Here is a 24087-nt window from a genome sequence, read left to right as displayed (position 1 = left end):
TTTTAATCCTATTTAAGCACTAGAAAATTACGAAAAAGCAAGGTTCGGGTTTACCTTTGCCGATTCCGACTTCGGGAACGCGCTTGGGACGTCTGACAATGGGGGAGTAGCCAAAACCTCGACTTTTCCAAATTTGCATCAATCACAAATTTCCGCGAATTGAGGATACCTACACGAAGCCCACAACACGGGGGTTAGTACATAAATTTTTTAGAATTTTCTAAGCTCATTTAATACTCGAAAAAACACTGCAAAGTTCCGTGGGAACCATCGAAACAAAATTAAATTTATGTCGCGCAAAGCTCTCGGCGAGTGGAGCGCTTACTCGGTTTTCTAGGATTCACGAAATTTAGCCCGAAAGTCAAAATGGGCTAAAACTTCCCGGGCAAAAATTGGACAAACCGCTCAATGGATTTCGGCGTTCTTGGTGTCTATGGAAAGCACTCGACGAGTAGATGATTTTAGACACAAGACCCGATCCGATTGGTGGCCGGATCGGCCGGATATTGGCCGGGAAGTCAAACTGCGCGCAAGGGAGGGAGTTCGCGCGGGAAGGAGGTGGGGCGGGAGGTGGTCGGCGAGCTAGGAGGGAGGAGAGAGAAAGCGGGAGAAAGAGAGAAGGGGAGGAGACAGGAAGAAAAAGGGGAGGAGCGGTCCGATCCGGTCGGTCCGATTCAATATAAAATTTTGAATTTTTACTCGATCAAAAGCGAGGTCCAAAATTCAAAAATTTAAACAAAAATTATACTCCAAATATACTTTTAGTTTTGCCACGTGGTTTTTAAATAAATTTTTAAAAATCATCAAATTTATATTTTCGAAAAATCGAACCCGATTTTTAAAATCCGAAAAAAATCTCAAATAATTTCTTAAAATTTAAATAAAACTAAAATACTAATATTACTCATAAAATAAAAAATTTAAAATTTTGGGGTGTTACAATGGAAATATGTGGAAATCTTAGGAAGAATAACAAAAAAAGATAAAAAAAAATGTTTGAAATCTCAACTCAACTAATCCTTTGTCCCAAGAATTTAGAGTCGACTATATAAATTCTCTTTCTCCATTCTAAACGATTTTAGATTATGCTATTATTAAATAAATAAATAAATAATTGAAGTTGTTGATGTCATTGAGTTTAATAAAAGCCATTCTTATATTATTTTCGTTATTTTAATGATAATTCTATTACAACTTCTAAAATTTAGGACAATTATTAAAATTTATCCATGGAATCCAAAGCATAAAAACACTTTCCCAATAGAATTTCATTAATGTGTCCCTCACCATGTGAAATCTAAAAGTTTAAAAAATCCACAGGCATGTTGATATTATACCCGAAATCTATCCCTACAAACTAGCCATCGACAGAGGCAAAACTAGAAGACTGAAGGGGTCACAGTAAAATTGAACTACAAGTTGAAATGAAATGACAGGCTGTAGTTAAAATATCCTTAAAGTAATTAATTTATATTTTAATAATTTAAATTTAAAATTTATTTAATCTAGTGAGACTCATATTTTAAAAATATATGAAATAAGTTGTTAATAAAAGAAAACATTAAAAACTAAATTATTAATAAAATAATACCTTAAGAATTAAATTATTTTCATATTAAAAATAAAAATAAGGATAATTTGATATTTTTTTTAAAATTAATAGTAACTTAATGAAATTTTAATCACAGAAATTAAGTTATAGATTTTATCGAATATCAAAAATTAATTAATTTATTTTAAAAATATAAAAATTAAATTATAAGTTTTGATAAACCTTATAGATAAAATTATAATTTACCCTACAATTGATAAAGCAAAGCAGGGCGAAAAATATAGTTTCTTTCAAATCCACCTCAAAATTTTAAATAAATAAATAATTAAATATAATATATATAAATAATAATATTTATATATTCTTATATATTATATTTAAATAATAGCATTTAAATATTTTATAAATTATTACTTTTTAAAATATAAATTATTATTAATAAAAATATATTATATATATTATTATTAATTAAAATTTATAAAATTAAACGAGTTGAATATTCAAGAATTATTCAAGCAATACTAATTAAGTTTAGAATTGATTAAAATTATTTAAGATATTAAGAATAGTAACCTAATTTGGGTTTCAGATAGTTTTCACGTATATCATATTATTGCTATCCTCCCTTCCTACTCAAAATCCATTGAAAACCCCACCCTATATTCTATTTTTTACTAGAACTCATTAATCATTTTAATTGTTAAAATATTATTTTAATTGTAAGTTTGATTTTATTTAAAATATTAATTAATTATAAATAAAAAATTTAAATAAAATGGCTTTTCTCGCATACTCAAATTTTAAAGATAAAATTATTTTAAATTATAAATGATTATTTAGATTAGAATATTTGAATATTTGAAGTCTCCTAAATATAAAACCGTGGGCTCATATTGACTATTGAGACTCATTTAAAAGCCCATAAGATTTTTTTTTTCTCCAAGCCCTTAAGACTACTTATTACTATTTTTTTTAATAAATAAAATATATTCATACGGCTCAACAAAGAGAATAAATCATTAATAAAATTATAATAATTTTAATAAAATTATTATTTTTATATAATTTATTTACATACACACATCACATTTAATTTACAATCTCAAGAGAACTATTTTTTAAAAAACATTAAATAACTTATTAAAATTTATTTAACGTACTTTTTATATTTATTATTAAAACTTTTTTAACGTAGTGGGAATTAAATTTTTATGATAAATATATTTTTTATATTAATTAAGTGTATTTATTATTAAAATTATAATTTTAAATACTAATAAACTATATTAAATAAATCTTAGTGAATATTTACACCCATTAAAAAGCTGATAATTGCATACTAGCGTTAATCACTCAACTTTATCCTTAGGCGCCCACCGCAATCATACTAAATTTTTAATTACTCGTAAGATAATCATCATTATCAATCAAAAAATAATAATAAAAAACCTTTGCGTGCACTATCCTCTAAAGAAAACCCAATGGGCCCCATTTACGTTAATGGATAAAGCAAAGCGATCCTGAAAGACTATAGAAAATTAAAAAAAAAAAAATCTTAACTCCATTCAACGGGCCCCACATTTCTCTCCCTATTATCTCATCTTTCTTCATTCAGTGCACCTAACGCCGATCCCGCCTTTTTCCTTTCTCGCTGACTCTATTCCACGTGTATGTCATCGAATGGTCTGGGACTCTGGTTCGGTCACAGCCACCTTGCCCTTTTCTATTCTTTTACTCCGGCTTCACTATTCTGCAATGTTTCCTCCACTCTCTGCTCTCTCTTTTCTCTTCTGTGTTTTAGTTTTCGGTGATCAGAGAATTCCGTAGAAAAATAGAATCGGTTCCAATAATCGATCATGAGGTATTTGTGGGGATTGGAGAATCGCTTATGCGTTTCTCTTTCTTTCATGTTTGTACCTGTTTTATTGTGGTATGGTTTCGAGTGTGTTTGTTTCCTTGGAAAATGATTTGTGGAAATCTTTCTGGGGAATGGAATCGCACTTTTTGAGCTTTAGTCGTTATCCTGATGGGTACATGTATGTTAGCTTTATGAAAAAAATAAATTCCTTTTTTTCCTCGCTCGGTTTTAGCTTTTTTCTTTTTTTTTTTTTTTGTTAATGATCAAACATCTCTGTTCAAGTCTTTTTTTGAATTAATTGTTGTTATCTGTCTGGGTACAAAGTTACCTTATTATCCACCCTTTCCTTAACAGTTTTCTGTTTCATGTTTGCTTATTTTGCTATTCAGTGTTTTTTTTTTTGGTTGCTGAGAAAATTTGTTAGTCTGATTATAAATTTGAATTCTTTATTTTTGAAGATATGACACGGTTTAACTGTTCCTCAATTGTGAATCTATATCAGTCTGGTCACCTGTCCTGTGAGTTTTTCAGTTTGATTTTTTCTTTTGGAATGAAAAGTATCAAATTATTTATTTTTTTTACCGTTAATTTTTCTGGAAAATGGCCCTTTTCTAGTTATAATATTTTTCTTTTTGGGAGATGGTTCATTTGTACTTCTTATGTGATTATGTTCACTTGCTAAAAAACCTACTTTTTTAACGAGCTTAAGTGTGCTAAAATGGTAATTTTAGTTATTAATGATCATGTCAAACTGTAAATGACTTCAATTTGTTATTAGGGAAAGTGTTTTAGGTAATTATTGTTGTTTTTTAATATACCTTTAATTGTTTGGACATTTTTGTGTTGTTTTTAGTAGTCTGTGGTATTTGCTTTGTTGGTTCTGCAGAGCTTTTGCTAGGCCTTGATGTTTTAAATAGGCAACTGTTGCTTAGTTAACCTTACATGAAATCTTTATTTCCAGCAACAGCATTAATTTTGTTATGTTTGCACTTTTGTCTAAAAGACGGTATGAATGCCTTAATTAGAATGCATTATGGGAATTTTGTTATGCATTTTGTTATTAATAATTTTTCTGGAGAAGAAACCTTATAGTCTACTGCTTTTTGGAGTGAGGGTGGTGTCTCAAAATGAGAGTTATATAATCCATACACGCCTAGGTATGCAATAGTTCTCCCTCCTAAATGTAAATTAACTTTCCTTCTAAAGACTGCTGAATAATTTATCAAAACAATATTCTTTGGTGCTTATATTTGTCAGTGGTGCTTCCATATATGTACTTTGATTTTCCATTTCATGTTAGTTCTTCAAGAAAAGGAGCTCTTCAGAATTCCCTTCTCAGAAGTATTTTCAAGAATTCCCTGTTGAAAGAAATGTCTCTTTTATAACAAGGAATTGTTGAAAATTCTTTTTAGGAGCCTAATACTTGATGATTCTTGTACTGAATACTTATTCTGCTATACTCTTTCTTATTTTTACAGGGTGAAGTAGAGTGCATAATTGTAATTGGATGGTTAGGGTAGTGTGCTGCTGCAGTTTTTATGACATATAGTTGATTAAAGGATATTTCCTCAATGGGGGGAGCTTGTTCTAGGAAGAGAGATCAATTGGACAATGTAGATAATTTTCATAATGGGATTTCTAGAAGATATAGCAAAAGTGCGAGCTCAAAGTGGTTAGCAACTTCATTTTCTAGGCCTGCTTGTGAACCGCAGCGGGGAAATCAGAGATGTCCATCCCTCATGGAATTGTGCATCCAAAACATACGTGAGGTACATTCTGTTTGGTGCCGTATCAAGATCCCCAAATTGTTTTCCAGACACACTGATAGCTATATCTTTTTACTCGAACAGGACATAGATAAATATAGTACATTTTCTATGCTTCCAAGGGACATTAGTCAGCAGATCTTCAATGAATTAGTGTATTCTCAACGTTTGACTGATATTTCTCTTAAAGCTTTCCGAGATTGTGCTCTCCAGGTAATTTCCTGCTAGTTATTTGGCTAATTATTTGAAGATCTTTGTCATTGTTTGCTTGTTGATTGTTGCATTTGCAAATCTGCTTGTGGATATGGCAGGATCTTCACTTGGGAGAATGCCCTGGGGTTAATGATAGTTGGATGGATGTAATCTCTTCACAAGGAATATCTTTACTTTCTGTGGATCTTTCTGGTTCAGATGTCACTGATTCTGGATTGATTCATCTAAAAGGCTGTACAAACCTTCAAGCCTTAAATTTTAATTATTGTGACCAGATTTCAGACCTTGGGCTTAATCAAATTAGTGGTAATCTCTCTCTGCCCCCTCTCCTCCCCCAACATTATTTCGTTTTTAGTCCTAGTTATACAGTTCATAAGCACTATAATGATATTTTTTGGAACTTGTGGAAAATGGTGTAGGACAAAAGTAGGAGTAATGTAAAGTAATAAAACAATAAAGTAATGGAACAAAGTGATTGTGAATGCAATGGTATAATTCTTGACCTAAGAAAACTAGAATAAAATGGAATCCTTTATCTTGCCCCACATGCTGGATTATTGGCATTTCTTTTAGCCAGTTGACCTCTGTGCTTCAGAGGAAAGCCAAGTCTAACTGCTTAGCCAGTAGCAACACTCAGATTTCTATTTTTATGTACCATTTTCTGGATACATCATATGTCTCTGTGGGTTTATTTAAGCATTTTTTTGTCTAATGCTCCCAGCTACTTTAAAATAATTTTTAGATTGTTTGGTCACTTCCCTTCTGGACTTTCCTCTGATGAGTAGTTTATCCATGAATAGAATTCTATGTCCTGTTAAGCTAGGAATATTATAAATCTTAGGCATATGGATAGTTTACCTTCATTTGAATTTTATCAAGTTTAAGCATCAAAGTATGGCACGAGGAGAGGCCTAAAAGGATTAAATGGTTTCATGTGTGGGATGTGAAATTCTAATAACTTTTTATGTGGTTTTATGAGTTTTTTTTCCCCCAATATTCAGTGTTATATTTCAACAGCTAATGAAACTTTGGAGTCTAAATGGGCTGAATGTAGAAAAGAGATTTAGAGCTAATTCAAATAGGTTTAGGTTGTGCTTAGTTGAGTTCCCATTCTCAGTGTAGTTTGGTAATGCATTTGTCCCCAGCCATTATTATACCAGACAATGGATGCTATACTAGCTTAATTTCTTTTTCATGATTATTTAGCTATTTATTTCCCTTTGTATCGTATTGGTTGGGAGAGAACCTTGAAAGATGTTCATATCAACTTGGCATGCCTATCATGCTAGCTGTTAGTATTATCTTATATATCTGGCTATAGGCTTTCATGCATCCTGATTATTGTTCTAGTATACTGTGTTCTACTATGTTGATTTGTGAAGATCACTGTGATAATAGTTGAAAATAATGATCCTAAAGTTGTATGTCAGTCAAGTTGCTTTATATCAAATGAAAACAAAAGGCTGAAATTCAAATATAATCAGCATTCATATATCACTCATTAACATATTCCATAATTCTGTCCAACTTTAGCTTAGTTGTTCTCTGGATGCAAAGTTGCTGTAATTGTGGTTCTGATTTGGTTTCTCATTCATGACTGGTTCTCTTGGTTGTAACTCAGTATGTCTTTTGTAATCTCCTGATCTCTTTGGTTTTATGTAAAGTAAGATGGGCTATCTCATTTATGACTGGTTCTTTTGGTTATAACTCATTGTGTTTTTTGTAATCTCCTGTTTTCTTTGTTTTTAAGCAAAGTAAGAGCAGTTTTTTCTTTGCTGGATTCATGCATTGAGTGATAGTTCATTATTGAGATGCCTTTTAATTTTTGGACAACTTCAATCATATCTAAATATGGAGTCCTTTACAGGGTATTAGAAAAGGCTGATATGTCCCATATGAGCCATTACCACCCTGAATTTTAAGGCAGTGTTACAGGATTAGGCAATACTGAACAATACGGGTGTTACAGTCCAATATACGTCATACGATTATTTTACAGCTATTTAACCATATTTGGTTGCTAATGTAAACACAGAAAACTAGTATTCCTTTTATATCTGCCTACAATCTTATTCTCGCTTACCCAGTAGCTGCAAAATGAACTCCTGTCTAGCTCTCTTTCTTTCATTTGTGCCCTTTAGATTCTTGTTTTGGCTTCAAAATTCTACTGTTTTGGCATCAAAACACTTGATGTGTTCAGTTACAATGGTTGCTTCAAAAGCCTTATGCAAAACAAGGTATAAGTTTTGTTTTTTTTTATTTGTTTGGCTTTTTCTTATTTGTTTTAAGCAATGATTTATTGTTTGATCAGTTTGATCAGCAAGAGAGCTGCCTATTTAGTCAAGTTCCTGTTTATTATTGATTCAAGTCATTTTTGAATCTTTTTAAAAATGTTCACTGTAGCACTGAGCAATATGGTCCAGTATGGTCCAATAAGGTCTGATACAGTTGCACGGGAAACTAACCAATACTACTATCAGTATTGTTATTTAGAACCTGGTTCTTTTTTCCTATGTGAGCTGGTAATCTGATAATCTCCCCATTCTTAATGTGAGAGGTGCAGTTGCCATTTCGGGAAAGTGGGGAGTTAGGAGTCAAGGAATTTTGCTGTTCCCTTTCTTTATTTTAAATGAAAATTGAGCATTACCAATTTACTCTTTTCTGTGATGCATAGGCCAATTGATAGTTGCACCTTTAAAGAGGAGATTTTAGGTACAATTTCTTCTTCAACTCTAACCACCCCCTAATTGGGGTACTGTTTTCCTGACTTCTATTCATTAATTTATGTATCTTTTGATATCTCCATTGCACTATCTTCTATTTTTATTATCCTTTTCTCTATTGGATCTTTTTGACCCTTCATTTTTCTAAAAATTATGGGAATAGTATGCAGCCGTAATTGGGATTAGTTTTGGTAATATTCTCTTTTTGAAAATCTACAGGCCTCTCAAACTTGACAAGTTTGAGTTTTAGAAGAAATGATTCAATTACAGCGCAAGGCATGAGTGCCTTTGCTAGCTTAGTTAACTTGGTGAAATTGGATTTGGAGAGGTGTCCTGGCATTGGAGGTGGACTTGTTCATCTGAAAGGTATTATTAACCTTTAAAGGTAGTCTTGACTTGATTAGAAAACTTTCTAAATTTCTTTATTTATAAAAGAAATGCCTGTCTTTACAATGGTAATTTACCATAATTTTGGTTGGGATATTGTTTAGTTATGGCTTTTGCTTGAGAATATGACTTGTTTACTTAGTAGATACAATACAGAGTTTAATTGTTTTGGCTAAGTTTTGTTTGGATTCCTTTAAGTGATCTATATTGGTTTATTGGTTTCTATTCTCTCTAAAATAGCAGCATTAAAATTGTGTATTGTTCAAGCTTACATATGACAGTCTCTCTTTGCAGATAAACGTTTGCACTTGTGCCTCTGTATCTGTGTCTTTTTCTGAGAATCATGTAGTACTATCATTGTTGTGTTGTATTGTATTCCTTATATCCTTGAAGCTAGGCAGTTATATTTTTGGAAATTTTATTTTTGAAATCCTTCAAAGCTCTGTTTGTATGTTTGTATGTAACAGTATGCACGTTTGGACTGACACAGTTGCAGCTGGAAGTATTTATGTAGAGTCATTACATTTATCTATTCTTGCATGTGTACTTGTTGTGTGTGATATAATTGAAGAATTTAAGATGGTGAAGCTTGAACTTGGAGCTTTCAAGCTGCAATATTACCTAGTGAATGTGTTAATATTTCAATTTTTAATTAATCTTTATGGGATCTGTCATTATACTACAGGGTTGACAAAGTTGGAGTCACTTAATATCAAATGGTGTAACTGCATAACGGATGCTGATATAAAGCATCTTTCTGGTAATATGCCTCTCCTTCCCACCCCCACCCCCAAAAAAAGAGAGAGAGAGAGAGAGAGAGAGAGAAGTGCATGCACTAGATATGTGCCAGCTTGATAGAATTTTGGTTAGGTCAGTGTTGTTGAATGGCTTGCATTGACAACGACTTGATAGAATTACTCTTACTACTTGAGGGTGTGCCTTTACAAGTTTTTGGACTTGAGAATAAAAAGAATAGGAATTTGAATTTTGAAATAGTTCTCTATTTGTCAAGATAAGTTGATGTGAAAATTGCAAATATTTTAAATTCAACTTCATATATTAATTTTCCATTTTTGCCAGGTGGGCTAATTGCTCATTAAATTCTGTTTCAGGGTTGACGAATTTGAAAGTATTACAAATCTCCTGCAGCAAGGTTACGGATATCGGCATTTCTTATTTAAAAGGTATTAATTCTCATATTTTTATATTAATATTAAAATAGTTAATTATGCCATATTCTTGGAAAATATGGACAGTTCCATTCTTTGCTCAGTAAGTGTTAATGTAACCAAGCAGACACCATGCGGTAGGTGTATTTCCTAGGGGAGGTACATCCTTGTTGGTTATGTGATACTTCTTGTACTCTTAGAGGTGCCCAACCAGTACTTTTAAGCATTCTCTCACATTGTGACAACTTTATATAGCAATATTGTCCTTTTGTTATTTGGCTTAGTAACATATAAATTTTCTTAATTATTATTGAAGTTAATTCTTACATCCCAAAAGGAAAAATGTTGATTTCTAGTTATGTGGTTCAGGTTTACATAAGCTTAATCTGTTAAACTTAGAAGGGTGCCCTGTCACGGCTGCATGCTTGGATACTCTCTCAGGTTTGCATTCCGTTTGACTGCTTAACATTTCTATTGGTCATTAAAGCTTTTATTATTATTATTATTATTATTATTATTATTATTATTATTATTATTATTATTATTATCAGTGATATATGCAGTGTCTCACTTGGCAAATTATGAGAATCTACTTTTGATGATTTGTGGCATACTATGCACCTAACTCATTCCTTCTGTTTGTTTGAAATTGACTTTTGATGCTTGCTTGATAGGCTTGTTTTTCCTATGATTGTGACTATAGAAAGTCTTTGGGGAATATAATATAATGAGTGTCTATCTGTGGACATAGTTTAAAAAAAAAAAATTGCTTATTATATCTTTATTTTGTAAACTGAATCTATTTAATCTTTTGCAATAGCTTGGGTTTAATCTGACTTCTTAAATACCCTTTTTTTTCTGTAGCTCTTGCTTCACTGTCGTATTTGAATCTTAACAGATGCCATCTTTCTGATGAAGGATGTGAGGGTTTTTCCAGTAAGTACAATTCATATTTTCAACCGAATCTTGTATGGTATTTTAAAATCGTAGCTAATGCATGCTAAAATGTTAGAAATGATCCCATTCTTCTGTCTTGGCTTTCCTTTCACAGAGCTCAGAAAACTAAAGGTGCTAAACTTGGGCTTCAGTGACATCACAGATGCATGTTTGGTACACCTGAAAGGTACTTTCTTTTTCTCATCTTTATTCATGCCAAGACTTGTAGATAATAATTTCTTTTATGTTTGTTTCCATCAATTGTAGATAAGATTTCTGGATATAATAATATGGTTGAAAAAGATGAGAAAGCATGGAGAAATTATGGACTTCTGAAGGGAACTGAAAGATGTACCATGATGCAATCCTCCCTTGGTTCATAAACACTAAACAGAGCTCTGATATTTCTTCATCCATAGAATTTGTTGCGCTAATGTTTTAACTGTATACTAAGTTGCTACTACTTTTCCCATTGAATTTCGTCTGCCCTGAACACATGCTAGTTAAACATCAATATTGTTCAGTATTTGGTTGCGTTTTGGTTAATTGTTGGCAAAATGTTTCTGAAATTTATTGCAGTTGTTTTAAATTTCCAATCTATGGGCAAAATTTCTTGTTAGCTGTTAATGAGTTATAAAAATTTATTGAATATCTTTATTTTTTCTGGAATTATCGCAATGGCATGTTTAAAAAATTTGGAAACACAAATGGGTTTGCATTCTAATGGGTTGATAAACTATAAAAATTTATTTTAGATGGTCTTCTTTCGGAAATTATTTCTTTTGAATTGTTTTGAGCAGGTTTGACAAATTTGGAGAGCTTGAACTTGGATTCTTGTAGAATTGATGATGAGGGCCTGGCTAATATAACAGGTTATTAAATGGCTTGCCACTGCTTTGTCTAATGTTTTTATTTCAATTTTTGAAAATTTATTTTAATTAAAAGGTTATCTAGAAGCATGCTTGTATTTTATAATTAAATATAAGAACTATGTAGTCAAAGATGTTGTGTCAATGTAATACATGGGTTTAGGTTTTGCCGATTCATTTTTTATGTGCATTTGCATCTGTCATGTAGATGGAATTGATATTCTGTTTTCTGTCGTACGTAAAATCTCAAATTAGATTGGAATTAATCAAGAAATTTTCTTGAGTCAATGTGGTCATGCTTTAAACATTGCTTCTGTTACAAACATGTAGCTGAAATTGCAGAGTTGACTTGCAAATTTTTAAAAGAACAATTAAAAAAAAAGTGAACATTTAATTTTTTGTCAAGAATCAACAGTGTGATTGCAATTTTCTATTGACATGAAGCCAGTTTTTTATCAGAGGCCTTGTTATGTGGCAACAAATTGATAAAGGAACTTTTTTTCAGAAAGCCTTGTTGATGCATAGTCCAAAGTCAATGATGATCAATCTAATGTGTACTACATTTTCCCCTCTATTTTCTCCCATCCCTTCTTTGCCCTATGTTAATTTAATATTGTCTGAAGTGTACCATGCAGCCCTTTTTTCCACTTCTCCTTTTCCTTCTTTTGGAAGTGCTGATTTTGCATATCATTTGTTTTGTTAGGCCTTCAATGTTTGAAATGCTTAGTGTTGTCAGATACTGAAGTTGGAAGCACTGGGCTTCGACACCTATCTGGTTAGAAATTTGTATCCTACTTGTGACTTGATACTTGAAATAAGTTCAAATAGATGTTCCCTTTCCCTTAACTGATTGTGTTATAGATTGAATTCTGTTAGTTCATTTATCTTTGTGATAGATTATTCCTTCCTTTGGTAATCAATTTTGCTTGTTTTGGAGTCTTTACAGTTATTGATTTCATTCAGCCATTTTTATTTTGGGTAGTATTCATCTTTTACTGCTGCATTTGAAATGTCAGCTTCTCAATTCAAATGCAACCTTTGACAGTTTTATATGTTTAGATAAGGGGCCATAGTTTGGGAAAGCTCATGGAGTAACACTTTTAATTGCTTTGGAGCTAGCTATAATATATAACTTCCAAATATTATTCCATTGAGTCTAGATCTATGAGGTGCAGGCCTTGAAGGTTAAAGGTTGATCTATTGGCAAAGATAATAAGCATTTGGATAGACATTGATAGTTTAATACTAGATTTAGCTCTGAGGATCTGGTTTTTTTGAAGGAGCACTTCATAATATTTTGTCTAAATTATAATTAATTATGGTTTTCTTTTGGTTTATGTACATCCTTTTAATGCAACATTTTTTAAAGATTGTAAAAGTTCATTTGACGTCTACCTCAGTGAAGGAAAAATAACTGGAAAGGCTACTTGAAATAAAGATATTGGTGGTTGCTACCCCCATGGATTAAAGCATAAACCAGTCTGGCAGACTACTTAAGGGAAATAGAAGGATAGGTTTTCAGTGAGCTTGTGTGCATGAGCATGAGCACTCCATTTCTTGGGTGGGAAATTTCACTCTCATCCAACAGCTGCCACGCTCATGCTCATATTCTCAAGCATGCTGAATGATCAATGAAATGGAATCCTAAAGTTGCAGATTGAAGGGTGGTTCTCAGGAAAATAATCATACTGAGATTATTTTAGAGGGAGGAAATGACAATTTTGTCTTAAGTGGAATTTTAAACATAAAATACTAATATTAAGATCTATAGGATATGAGTATGGTTGCGATGCAAAAAAGCACAGGGTGTTGTATTTTTACTGCATGAGTCAACATAGAGTGGTTCCTCTAGAAATGCTTGGTGAGGAGATAATCAAGCAGTTGCTAACGTATTCTCTCCTCAGTTTCTGTTATGAACTGTGGTTTCTTGGTTTATATACACTGCATAATCTAATTTCTTCTTGGTTTGTTCATTTTAGGTTTGACCAATTTGGAGAGTGTAAATCTGTCATTCACCATGATTACAGATGGTGGTATAAGAAAATTGTCTGGATTGTCATCTCTTAAATCACTTAATCTTGATGCTCGCCAAATTACTGATAGTGGACTTGCAGCCCTAACTAGTAAGTCTGTTTTTGGGGATGGTGCCTATAGATGCTCTTTTTCTTGATGTTGCTGATTCCTCAAATTCTCTTCTAGCTTGTTGCTTCAATTCAAGTGAGCTTATCTTTGGAATGTCTAAAATATGTATGTTTTCATGTTAAGGTGCCCTCTTATGGTACTTTTCTAATTGCATATGGGATATTTCATCTGTTATTTAAAACCCTGGTTGCCTCGGTTCAAAGCAAGAAAAAAAAAAGGATGGTATTACTGCAGGGGAGTTGGAAAGCAATGAACTTATAGTTGCAGAAGAGATCATGAGAATATTTTTATGCACTTTTGCATCCATATCAACTCTATTTTTTTGTTGGATTACACTCTTTTTTTATATTGTTGAGAAAATGGCAATTATTTCATAAGACAAGATCTAGATGCCCTCTTATGGTGCTTTTCTAATTCCTGTTTGACTAATAATTTGAATGTGCATCCTACTTAGAGTGTGTCCTGTGCAATGGATTTTTAGGCTGCCACTTGGCTTGCAAGTGTTTCAAAGCCAAACCTACTGAAAATGTTGCTTTTCAATTGGGCGCCAAATATTTTGTTCATCTGTCAATCTAACAGTGTTCTCCTCTATGGGATGGGGAAACCCACTTCTGATATGATTTTCTTTTAAGGACTCTACAGTCTGTGTATTCTGTAATTCTTTACCCCGTCGGATTGAAGACAATTGGATCTGAACCGTGCTTCTTGGGCTAAGGACAGTAGAAACAAACCAACTTTATGAGAATGTATGTAATGGAATTTGCAGTTGTGTATTAGTTGAATGCCGCCCCCCAAACCCCCTCCCAAAAAACCCAAGTGCCATGCGTTCTGTGTTCTGGTACACGCCTTAAAAAATGTGGTACTTCAGCATCCTGGGACATTGTGGTATTTGTTTATTATTATTAAAAACAATTAATAATGATAATAAAAATAAAATTAATTTTAAATTTTGAATAATGTGTTTATTATGTCAAAAAATGTACCACATTAATTAATTACTCATAGTACATCAATGTTTTATTTTATTTTTTATTAATATATTATGCTAAATAAAATTAAAAAAATGAATTGTGCCACAAAAATATCATTCACGTACTGGATAAATGTAATTCTCTTATCGCGATCCAAACTAGAGTACCAACTAAGCCTACCCCTTACATGCCCTATATTTAATTAAATGGCATGCCATTTTGCCATACCCATACCAAGTCGGATTCCAGGTAACAATGATTGAACGATTCTTAGTCTTGGAGTCTATGTTTACAATTTTTATACAAAAATGTAATTCATATTTATTTTAACTTGAAGTTTGTAAGCAGCAACATATGTGAATAATGTTTTATTATTTATTTTAGTTATTGAATATCTTAAGCGTCCTGATTTCTAGATGCATGAACTTACTGTGTATTTCTGCCTTTCTTTCTGCAGGTTTGACAGGATTGACCCATCTGGACCTCTTTGGAGCTCGTATTACGGATTTTGGAACAAACTATTTGCGAAGTATGCTATGTTATACTTGCTTTAATTTGCCTGCCAAAATGTTATTTGTGCTGCTGAGTGCGTAATTACTCAAACCACCATTTTGACTGCAGTGCTGAAAAGTTTGTTTAATAGGTCATTTGTTTTGTCTGATTATGGCACCATTTTGACCATGGAGCTGAAAACTCATTTTGGTAGAATTATTGATCCTCATCTGTTTTTGCTGTTAGATTATGCTATTGGTGTGGGACAAACTCAAGGTTCCACCAACTAAATAGATGTGGGGTAAAAAACTTTAGAAATGTAGGTTTTGCATTAGGAAGTTACCTTTTCATAAACTTTGGAGCCACCTATCCCATTAAAATGTCAGGTTTAGACAAGGGTTTTCCTCCTAGGAGTGAGAATTCTATTTCTCTCAGGCCCAACCTGACCTAGCTGGCCCAATAAATGAAAAACATATACACATTTTATTAAATTGGATTGGGTTGGACTAAAGTTGTGTGAAACTTGGTCTTAAGCAAAAGTATCAGGCTGAATTGGGAATTCCTGGTCATAAAATGAGCAGGCTTGTGAGGAAGCTAGGTATAAGGAGTAGAACAAAATTGCAGTCATATTGGCTGGAGATTATGGCTGCCTTTGGTTGATAATATTGCTTACTAGAGAAGAAAGGATTTTAGGCTATTATTCCAATGGGAGAATTGAGGGCGACTTTGGAAATAAATCTATGGGCTTTTTAGGTTCTTATCATTATAGGAAATAAGATGGTAATGGTGTTAATATAAATCACAATCGTAAGTTTGATCTACTGAATATTATCCTGCCCCACGATATGTGATTGAAATATTCGTATGATGCTAAAATCACTTTAAGATAGCTGGAAAACATTTTTCTTAACTAGTTATTTCATCGTTAATTTTTGATATAGATGAAAAAACAATCTTATTGATAATAGTTTCATGACACCACTGAGAACGAGTTTAAAGTTCACATTTTTTTTTGTTGGATTTTGCCTGCCTTCTGGAAGAAAGCTTCTGCCTTAATTTTTCCCCTTCTCATTCTATGTTCAATTGCTGCTGCTGCTGCTGCTTTAGATTTCAAAAATCTTCAGTCTTTGGAAATATGTGGTGGAGGATTAACTGATGCTGGCGTAAGGAACATTAAAGATCTTTCATCCCTGTTGCTGCTAAATTTGTCACAAAACTGCAATCTAACAAATAAATCATTGGAATTGATTTCTGGTAAGATCTGACCCACTTCGCTTTACATGAATTACTTAACTCCATTTGCTTCTTTTGGGTAAACAGTAAACTGTATCTATGATTTGTATAGATATAGAACTTCTATTTCTTATTAAAATGCTGAAATTTTTATTATAAAGTTATTCTAGTGTAGACTTCATGTGCTTCTTACAGAAACTTGTATTTGACTTTTTTTTTAATTAAAGATCAGAGTCGCACTGTTTTTACCATCAACACACCTTATATGCATCGACTGATAACTGGCTTAGCTAGTAAATTTTTTTTAATTATCCTCCATTTTTGCTGAAGTAACTATATTTCAAATGTCCAAACATAGAAAAAAGTGACCCAATCCCCTTAATTTTGTTGTGGAGTGGTTTGCATCATTTTTTATAGTGTGTATAGGCTTACTGAGGATTTTCAAAGAAAATTTACTTCACCACCTGTCTCTATGCATGCAGGGTTGACAAGATTGGTCTCTTTGAACATGTCAAATTCACGTATAACCAGTGCAGGGTTGAAGCATTTAAAGCCACTGAAAAATTTAAAATCACTGACCTTGGAGTCATGCAAAGTGACAGCTAATGACATTAAGAAGCTTCAGTCAACTGACCTCCCTCAACTGGTGAGCTTCCGGCCTGAGTAATTGAGGAGGTAATGTGGGACATTCTGTAAATAGCTAGTGTGGCATGAAGGAGCTCTGATGTTTTAAATAAAAATATTAGGGGGCAAAAGGCAAATGAACCAATGAAGAAGTGTACATATGATATGGGTAGACCTAAATGTTGGTCTTGGGATGCTTGAAAAAGGAACTTTCACCTTATTTGAAGCTTTCTTTCATATCGTTTAGTATGAAAGAAACTGTAGATAAGCTTCCTTGGCAAGTCTTTTGAGCAATGGCAATTTAGGATTAAAAAAAAAAAAAAAAAGGAACCATGTGTATATTCTTGGATGAAGGTTTTTTTTTTTTTTTTTTTTTTAACCATGTTGCTATATAAATAACTATATATTCAGCTTATCTGAACAGCCTCTTAAACCAATTCCATTTAAGTTTTCTATATGATTTTGAATTTGTTCGCATATTTACCCCTTTTTTTCTTCTATGAAATTCTAGTTGAATTTTCTAAATTATTATTTAGTCGAGAGAATGAGATTGGGATTTTAATTGTCTATATAAAAGCTTTAATTTTATTTAATTTAATATATTACTACAAAAGAAAGTTTATTTATTTATTTATCCTAGACCTAGACTTGGGAAATAATATATATCAGCAACTTCTTGAAGCTAAGAAAAATTTGATCATAGTAGGCATCAACATATGTTAATATGGATAAATTTGATTACTTGCTACAAAAATGAGAATTGAGAGTCTAATTGTAAGTCAAAAAAAAGAGTTAGAAAGAGTATAATTTGGCGGGGAAAGAAAGGGAGAGAGCCAGTAACATTGTTAAATCTATTTATTTCAGTCATTCTAGGTTCGAAAGGATGTTATATTTCTTTGCTTACAAAAGATAATATTTTAATAATAATAATGGTGGAAACGTGATCGGCACAGGTGATGTTTTATTTTGGAGGTCATGCGTAGCCTTGCATTGCAATGCGCGCTAGTTTGCAGTTTGTGTCAGCTGGTAGGATGGCAAATGCAAATAATTTGCATAGATATCATGTCAGAATAATGGAAATAGTTGACAAACATTGCTGTTTGGGTGTATTCATATTTCTGTGTCTTTTGCGAAGCCACCAACCCTTTGGTTAACGCAACGCGTAAAGGCTCCATACCATCCAATCCCTTCTTTCAATGCCCTCACTGCAGTTTATGGCCAAATCAACTGCCCTTATCCAAAACCGTCACAGCTGAATGAAAGAGCTTTAAATGCACATCTGCAGTCCCCATGTGAGTAGCCGCCTTTTTCCCCTCCTCCTCGTCCTTATTTTTTGAATCTTGATGAACTTCGTGGTAAAAACTCATTTGTAAATCAAACACGAGGTAGGTGGCTTTCATTTTCTATTGATTTGAGTGTTTTTTTCAAGTATTTGATTTGATATTACTAAAATGGGTTTGGTTAATAAATTATCATATTTAAAACGAATTTTAATTTAATAATTAATGTAAGTTTGAATTAAGTTTACTTAATTTCATTTATATAAATTATTGATTGATATAAAAATATAAGTGTTGATATATTATATTTAAAAATAAAATTAAAATACCTTTATAAAAATTATTAAATTTCAAAATATAAATTTACAAAACTTGTGATTTCTTTAAATTAATAATTAAATATATAAAATTAAAGACACCCAAATCATTTTTGGATGATAGATAAACTAAAATTAATAAAAAATAAAATAAAATAAAATAAAATAAATTATAATTATATACGAGTTAAATCAAATAATTTTCATTCATATCTTACTATTATCATATTCCTACTTTATTCCTTTATTTTCTCTCTTTTAAATATAATATAAAAAAGATAAATATTTTTTTAAAAAAACCTAATCCATCATAAATTGAAGGTATAACAAACAGAGTGAAATCTTCATATTCGTGATTTAAATTCATAATTATCAAAATTTAAACAAACTTTTTCCTGGAAAAACATTTTTTTTAGCATATTATGTTATACTTAATAAAATAATCTCTAGAGTTGTAAACAAGATGCCACTCCACGAACATGAGAGACAATAAGCGTTGAGATAAAGTTGCAATTAACTAGAAAAGCTTATAATGAAGCAGCTTTGATTCTGGGCTTGTAGCCCTCAGCCCCCACATCCATGCTGGAGAAGTTGCTATAGCTATAGTTAATATCCAATACTACTTAATTAGAAGAATTCATTAATTTTTTAATTTTTATAAATTAATAATAAGTATCCTTGAATTTAAAATCCTGTAAATATTTAGTTAAATTATGCACCTTAAATACGATCAATAATATAATGTATGCTAAATTTTAATTCTTATATATTTATTATCATTTTAAAATATAATCTTCAAGTAACTGATAACATGAATGTTCTACATACATGACAGTTGGTTTATGTTAAATGGGAAAATGCAAAAATATTATAAATTAAAATATTGTATAAAAATTCATGCAAATTAGCATATATATGATGTCTTTTGTGTCTGCACTAAAAAAAGCTATATATATATATATATATATATATATACACACACACACTAAACATTCGTAAAGGCATATATCTCCCCCAAAAAAGCCCTTGCAAATGGCTCTTAGATTGTGTGCTTCTTTCGCTATCTGCAGTTTCGAGAAAATGCATCTTAGAAGCAGCAGCTACTTCCCAGTTGGATCAGCAAGCCCAGTTCGATATGGTACGGTCTCCCCTAGAATTTCCAGTCAACACATTGTAAGAAGATCAGCAAATTACCAACCTTCCATCTGGGACTATGATTACGTGCAATCACTGAGGAGTGAATTTCTGGTGTGTGTGTGTGTGTGTATATATATATATATATATAGCCACTTATTTTTGTTTTTGTTTAAAGAGTCTGCTTTTTATTTAATTATATTATTTAGAGAAAAAAAAAAAGGGGAGGGGGCTGTGTTTCTCTCTCTCTCTCTATATATATATATATATATATACTTTGATGAAAATTAATAGAAGAATGCTTTGGTGGATTTGCAGGGAGAAGTACACACAAAACGAATCAACAAGCTCAAGGAAGAAGTGAGCAAGATGGTTATTAATAGCCAAGAGATGACGAAACCTATAGATCAAGTAGAGCTAATTGATACCTTGCAAAGACTTGGATTAGGTTACCATTTTCAAGACGAAATAAAGACCACACTAGTTAGCATTTTCCATGGTAGTTCTGAGATGGAGGAAGATTTACATGCCACTGCTCTTCAATTTAGACTCTTAAGACAACATGGTTTCCACGTACCTCAAGGTGCATGCGCAAACAAAATTTTCTTTTTATTTATTTATTTATTTTTTAGAACAAATAAGGGTTTTGAACTTGACCATTAATGTTGGTGAATGATAATGACATACTCATTATTAATATATAATGCAGAGATTTTCAATCGTTTCAAGGACCAGCAAGGAAACTTCAAAGCGAGCTTGTGTGAGAATCTTGAGGGAATACTATCTTTGTATGAAGCATCGTATCTTTGTGAAGAAGGTGAGAGTGTCTTGGAGGATGCAAGAAAATTTTCAGCTGAACGTCTCAACGAGTATGTTGAACAGAATAAGGACTCCCACTCCTATCTTTCTGTGTTAATAAGCCATGCCTTGGAGCTCCCATTGCACTGGGGGGTGCCAAGGTTGGAAGCCAGATGGTTCATACATGTCTACGAGAGAAAACAAGCCATGAATCCTCTTCTTCTAGAGCTTGCTAAATTGGATTTCAACCATGTCCAAGCGCTGCACCAGCAAGATCTCAAATATGTGTCATGGTATGCTCATTTCTCTGAAGATTTCCATTTATGATTTTGAGACTCAACTAAAATTCAAGTAATACTATCCTAAACTAGTCCAGTAAATAAACATATATCACTCATCTGACAAGTTTTCTTACTTTCCCAATTCCCATATCAAAGAAAAAAAAATACCAACAATAATAATAATAATAATAATAATAATAATAATAATAATAATAATAATAAACTCTGTATACTTTCCTCTACTATTAACCACAAAAGGAAAATAACGATCAGTACTGTAATTAAGTTTGCTGGTTTCATGTGATGTGAAGGTGGTGGAACAGTATAAGACTCGGGAAAAAGTTGAGCTTTGCAAGAAACAGGTTAATGCAAAACTTCTTATGGACTCTTGGGATTCAATTCGAGCCTGAGTACGGATATGGCAGGAGAATGTCCACAAAGGTCAATTCTCTAATAACAATAATTGATGATATTTATGATGTCTATGGTACACTGGACGAACTCCAGCACTTCACCGACGCTGTTGAAAGGTTTTTACTTTTTAGTAGCATTAATTCTATCTTAACAGCATCAATTTACATATATGTATGTTGCTTCTCATTAATGGATTTTGAATTTCAGATGGGATGTGAATGCAATTGAGCCTCTTCCAGACTATATGAAGATCACTTTCCTAGCCCTCTACAACTCCATCAACGAAATGGGTTTTGATGCTCTGAGGGAACAAGGATTTAACATCATTCCCCACCTCAAGAAATCGGTGCAGATTTATTATCATCTTAATTAATTCCTTAAATGAATGGTTTAAACAATTGAATTAATTAGTTTCTAAATTGGTCAGTGGGCAGAATTATGTAAATCTTATCTGTTAGAGGCCAAATGGTACTGCAGTGGATATATGCCAACTTTGCAGGAGTACATTGACAGAGCTTGGCTTTCCATATCAGCTCCGCTGATACTTCTTCATTATTATGTTTTTGTGGAAAATCCTATTACAGATGAGGCATTGGAATGCTTAAACCAATATCCTGATATAATTCGATACTCATCAATCATTTTGAGGCTTGCAAACGACCTTGGAACATCCTCGGTATGTTTTGTGCCATGAGATTTCATCTATAGTTATTATTACTTAAATATTTTGATTAATATCTTAAGATTACATTTAAAGTCCAAGTGTTACCTATGTTTTGTGAGATCCCATTTACTCTGACACGTAGCAGGTAAAGTTGAAGGGGAAAGAGATATTAGTTTGGGCATTGTTGATTTACTCTTCGGATTTTATGAGATATTGAGTTGGAGTTCTAATAAAAACCAAATGAGAGACAAATGGCATACTGTCATGTATAATACTGTGTGTGTGTATATATATATATATATATTTTTTCTTTTATGTAGGATGAATTAAAACGAGGAGATATTCCAAAATCAATTCAATGTTACATGAAGGGAACAGGAGCTTCAGAAGAAGAAGCCAGGAAGCACATAAGAAACCTAATTAGGGAAGCATGGATGAAGATAAACGAATATAGAGTTGGTAATGATCATCTCTCAGAAACTTTTGTTGGCATAGCAGTCAACCTAGCCAGGATGGCACAGTGCACCTACCAGCATGGAGATGGCCATGCCGTTGAGGACTCCACCACCAAGGATCGTATGTTATCATTACTTGTTCACCCTATTCCTTTGTAGGTCCTTTTTAAAAAATTAAAATAAAAAATAAAAACTAATATCTTAATTAATTAGTTTCAGATAAATTGTTCAGTGGGCAGATTTATGGAAATGTTATCTTTTGGAGGCTAAATGGTACTGAAGTGGATGTAAGCCAACTTTGCAGGAGTACACTGACAGAGCTTGGCTTTCCATATCAGCTCCGCTGATGCTTCTTCATTATTATTATTATTATTATTATTTGTGGAAAATCCAATTACAAATGAGGCATTGGAATGCTTCAACCAATATCCTGATATGATTTGATACTCATCCATGACTTTGAAGCTTGTAAATCACAAGCGTTCTACATGATTTTTGGATTTCAAACTGAATTAAAAAATCGTATTGAATTAAATTTATTTTAATATTTTAACTTAATTTTAGTTTTTCATCAAGAACCGAATTAGAATCATATCAAAATCGTACTAAAATCAAACTAGACCAAAAAATCAAAATTATACATATTTTTTATGATTTTTTAGATATATTATATAGTTTCAACAAAATTATATGTTTTTATATGCAACTAAGATTGTATATATATAAAACCTAATTTGTCCTTAATTTTGTATATATAATCTAATTTGTCCTTAAATATAAATGTACATATGTAACTTAATATTAACTTTATTACTTTTAATCATAAATATGTTAAATTATTTTACAGTCATTAATTACATGACAAATTCACCTTTTAGTCATGTAGTATACTTTCTAATTAAAAATTATGTTATTGAAAAATATGTATAAGATAATAGAATATAATTATTAAGAGATATGTTATTGAGTGACTTAGAATTACATTAACTATCATATTTTTAATTTTAAAAAGTTTTAATTATAATTTACAAAATTTTTTGTGAAGTGATTTATTGTTATTTTATAATTAGGAATATAGAAATATAATATGACTTATTATAAATATTTAGTGTTATCTTGTATTTTTATGTGAGAATTATTACTTTGATTTTATGTTATTCTATTGATATTTTATTTTGATATTAATATTATTATTTTAATATTAATATTATTATTTTTTATTGATATTTTGATGTTAAAAATATATAATTATTTTTATTTTTTAAAAGGAATATAATAATATTGTAATTTTGAATATAGGAACCGATCATCGGAATTGAAATTAAAACTAGCTAGTACTAAACTAGAACTAAATGTATTTAAAACTAAACTATAACAGAACTGAAATTTAATTTCAGTTTCAATTAAAAAAATAAAAGAATCAAAATTTAATTTCAATTCTTATCATGAATGAATCAAAACCAAAACTACACACACCTACTCACAATTTTCTCGATCGGCATGTTTAGTGCCATGAGATTTCATCTATTGTTTTTTTTTTTTTTTCCTCTTGTTAAACATAGTTTCATCTATTGTTATTATTACTTTAATACCATATTATTTTGATAAATATATAAATATATGATAAGTTAAGAATAATATATAATTACTTTTTATTATTCATAATTTTAAAAAAATTAAATTAATCCTAATAGTAAAGAATTTAAATTTTCAACTTTTGCTATTGTAGACAATTTTTATAAATTTTATATTGATTTTACATATATTTATTATTTTTAGTTAGTGATGAAAATTAAAATAGATTAATGG

General features: G+C 31.5%; 2 protein-coding genes across 6 annotated transcripts; both read left to right on the top strand.

The window, feature by feature from the left end:
* The first annotated feature begins 3254 nt into the window (after positions 1-3254).
* Positions 3255-17402, top strand: LOC110651929 (EIN3-binding F-box protein 2). 5 transcript variants are annotated; one of them, XM_058148795.1, is made up of 18 exons: positions 3267-3413; positions 3869-3928; positions 4889-5179; positions 5261-5389; positions 5488-5695; positions 8332-8478; positions 9185-9259; positions 9612-9683; positions 10038-10109; positions 10533-10604; positions 10720-10791; positions 10872-10979; positions 11405-11476; positions 12177-12248; positions 13453-13596; positions 15044-15115; positions 16186-16332; positions 16794-17402. In XM_058148795.1, the coding sequence occupies exons 3-18, from the start codon at positions 4982-4984 to the stop codon at positions 16976-16978; spliced, it is 1845 nt and encodes a 614-aa protein (XP_058004778.1). In that variant the 5' UTR covers positions 3267-3413; positions 3869-3928; positions 4889-4981; the 3' UTR covers positions 16979-17402. The 5 variants fall into 5 exon arrangements, with proteins under 5 accessions (XP_058004776.1, XP_058004781.1, XP_058004778.1 ...); XM_058148797.1 differs by having other exon boundaries at positions 3869-4567; XM_058148793.1 differs by lacking the exon at positions 3869-3928 and having other exon boundaries at positions 3255-3413.
* Positions 17403-19535: 2133 nt separating this feature from the next.
* On the top strand, positions 19536-22678 carry LOC110651930 (terpene synthase 10-like). The gene is made up of 7 exons (XM_058149312.1): positions 19536-19780; positions 19985-20249; positions 20376-20757; positions 21057-21275; positions 21367-21505; positions 21587-21835; positions 22144-22678. The coding sequence occupies exons 1-7, from the start codon at positions 19565-19567 to the stop codon at positions 22435-22437; spliced, it is 1764 nt and encodes a 587-aa protein (XP_058005295.1). The 5' UTR covers positions 19536-19564; the 3' UTR covers positions 22438-22678.
* Positions 22679-24087: the final 1409 nt, after the last annotated feature.

Source organism: Hevea brasiliensis, chromosome 6, assembly GCF_030052815.1.
Source record: "Hevea brasiliensis isolate MT/VB/25A 57/8 chromosome 6, ASM3005281v1, whole genome shotgun sequence".
Classification (NCBI taxonomy): Eukaryota; Viridiplantae; Streptophyta; class Magnoliopsida; order Malpighiales; family Euphorbiaceae; genus Hevea; species Hevea brasiliensis.
This window is presented reverse-complemented; position numbering and strand designations above follow the sequence as displayed.

What these genes read in the sequence shown, in the direction of transcription:
- LOC110651929 (XM_058148793.1), top strand. Translation starts at nt 4,982, where the DNA reads ATGGGGGGAGCTTGTTCTAGGAAGAGAGATCAATTGGACAATGTAGAT. An exon ending in ATGCTTGGATACTCTCTCAG is followed by an intron (nt 10,110 to 10,532) that starts GTTTGCATTCCG and finishes TTTTTTCTGTAG; the next exon opens with CTCTTGCTTCACTGTCGTAT. An exon ending in TGGGCTTCGACACCTATCTG is followed by an intron (nt 12,249 to 13,452) that starts GTTAGAAATTTG and finishes TGTTCATTTTAG; the next exon opens with GTTTGACCAATTTGGAGAGT.
- LOC110651930 (XM_058149312.1), top strand. Translation starts at nt 19,565, where the DNA reads ATGGCTCTTAGATTGTGTGCTTCTTTCGCTATCTGCAGTTTCGAGAAA. An exon ending in TTCACCGACGCTGTTGAAAG is followed by an intron (nt 21,276 to 21,366) that starts GTTTTTACTTTT and finishes TTTGAATTTCAG; the next exon opens with ATGGGATGTGAATGCAATTG. An exon ending in ACGACCTTGGAACATCCTCG is followed by an intron (nt 21,836 to 22,143) that starts GTATGTTTTGTG and finishes TCTTTTATGTAG; the next exon opens with GATGAATTAAAACGAGGAGA.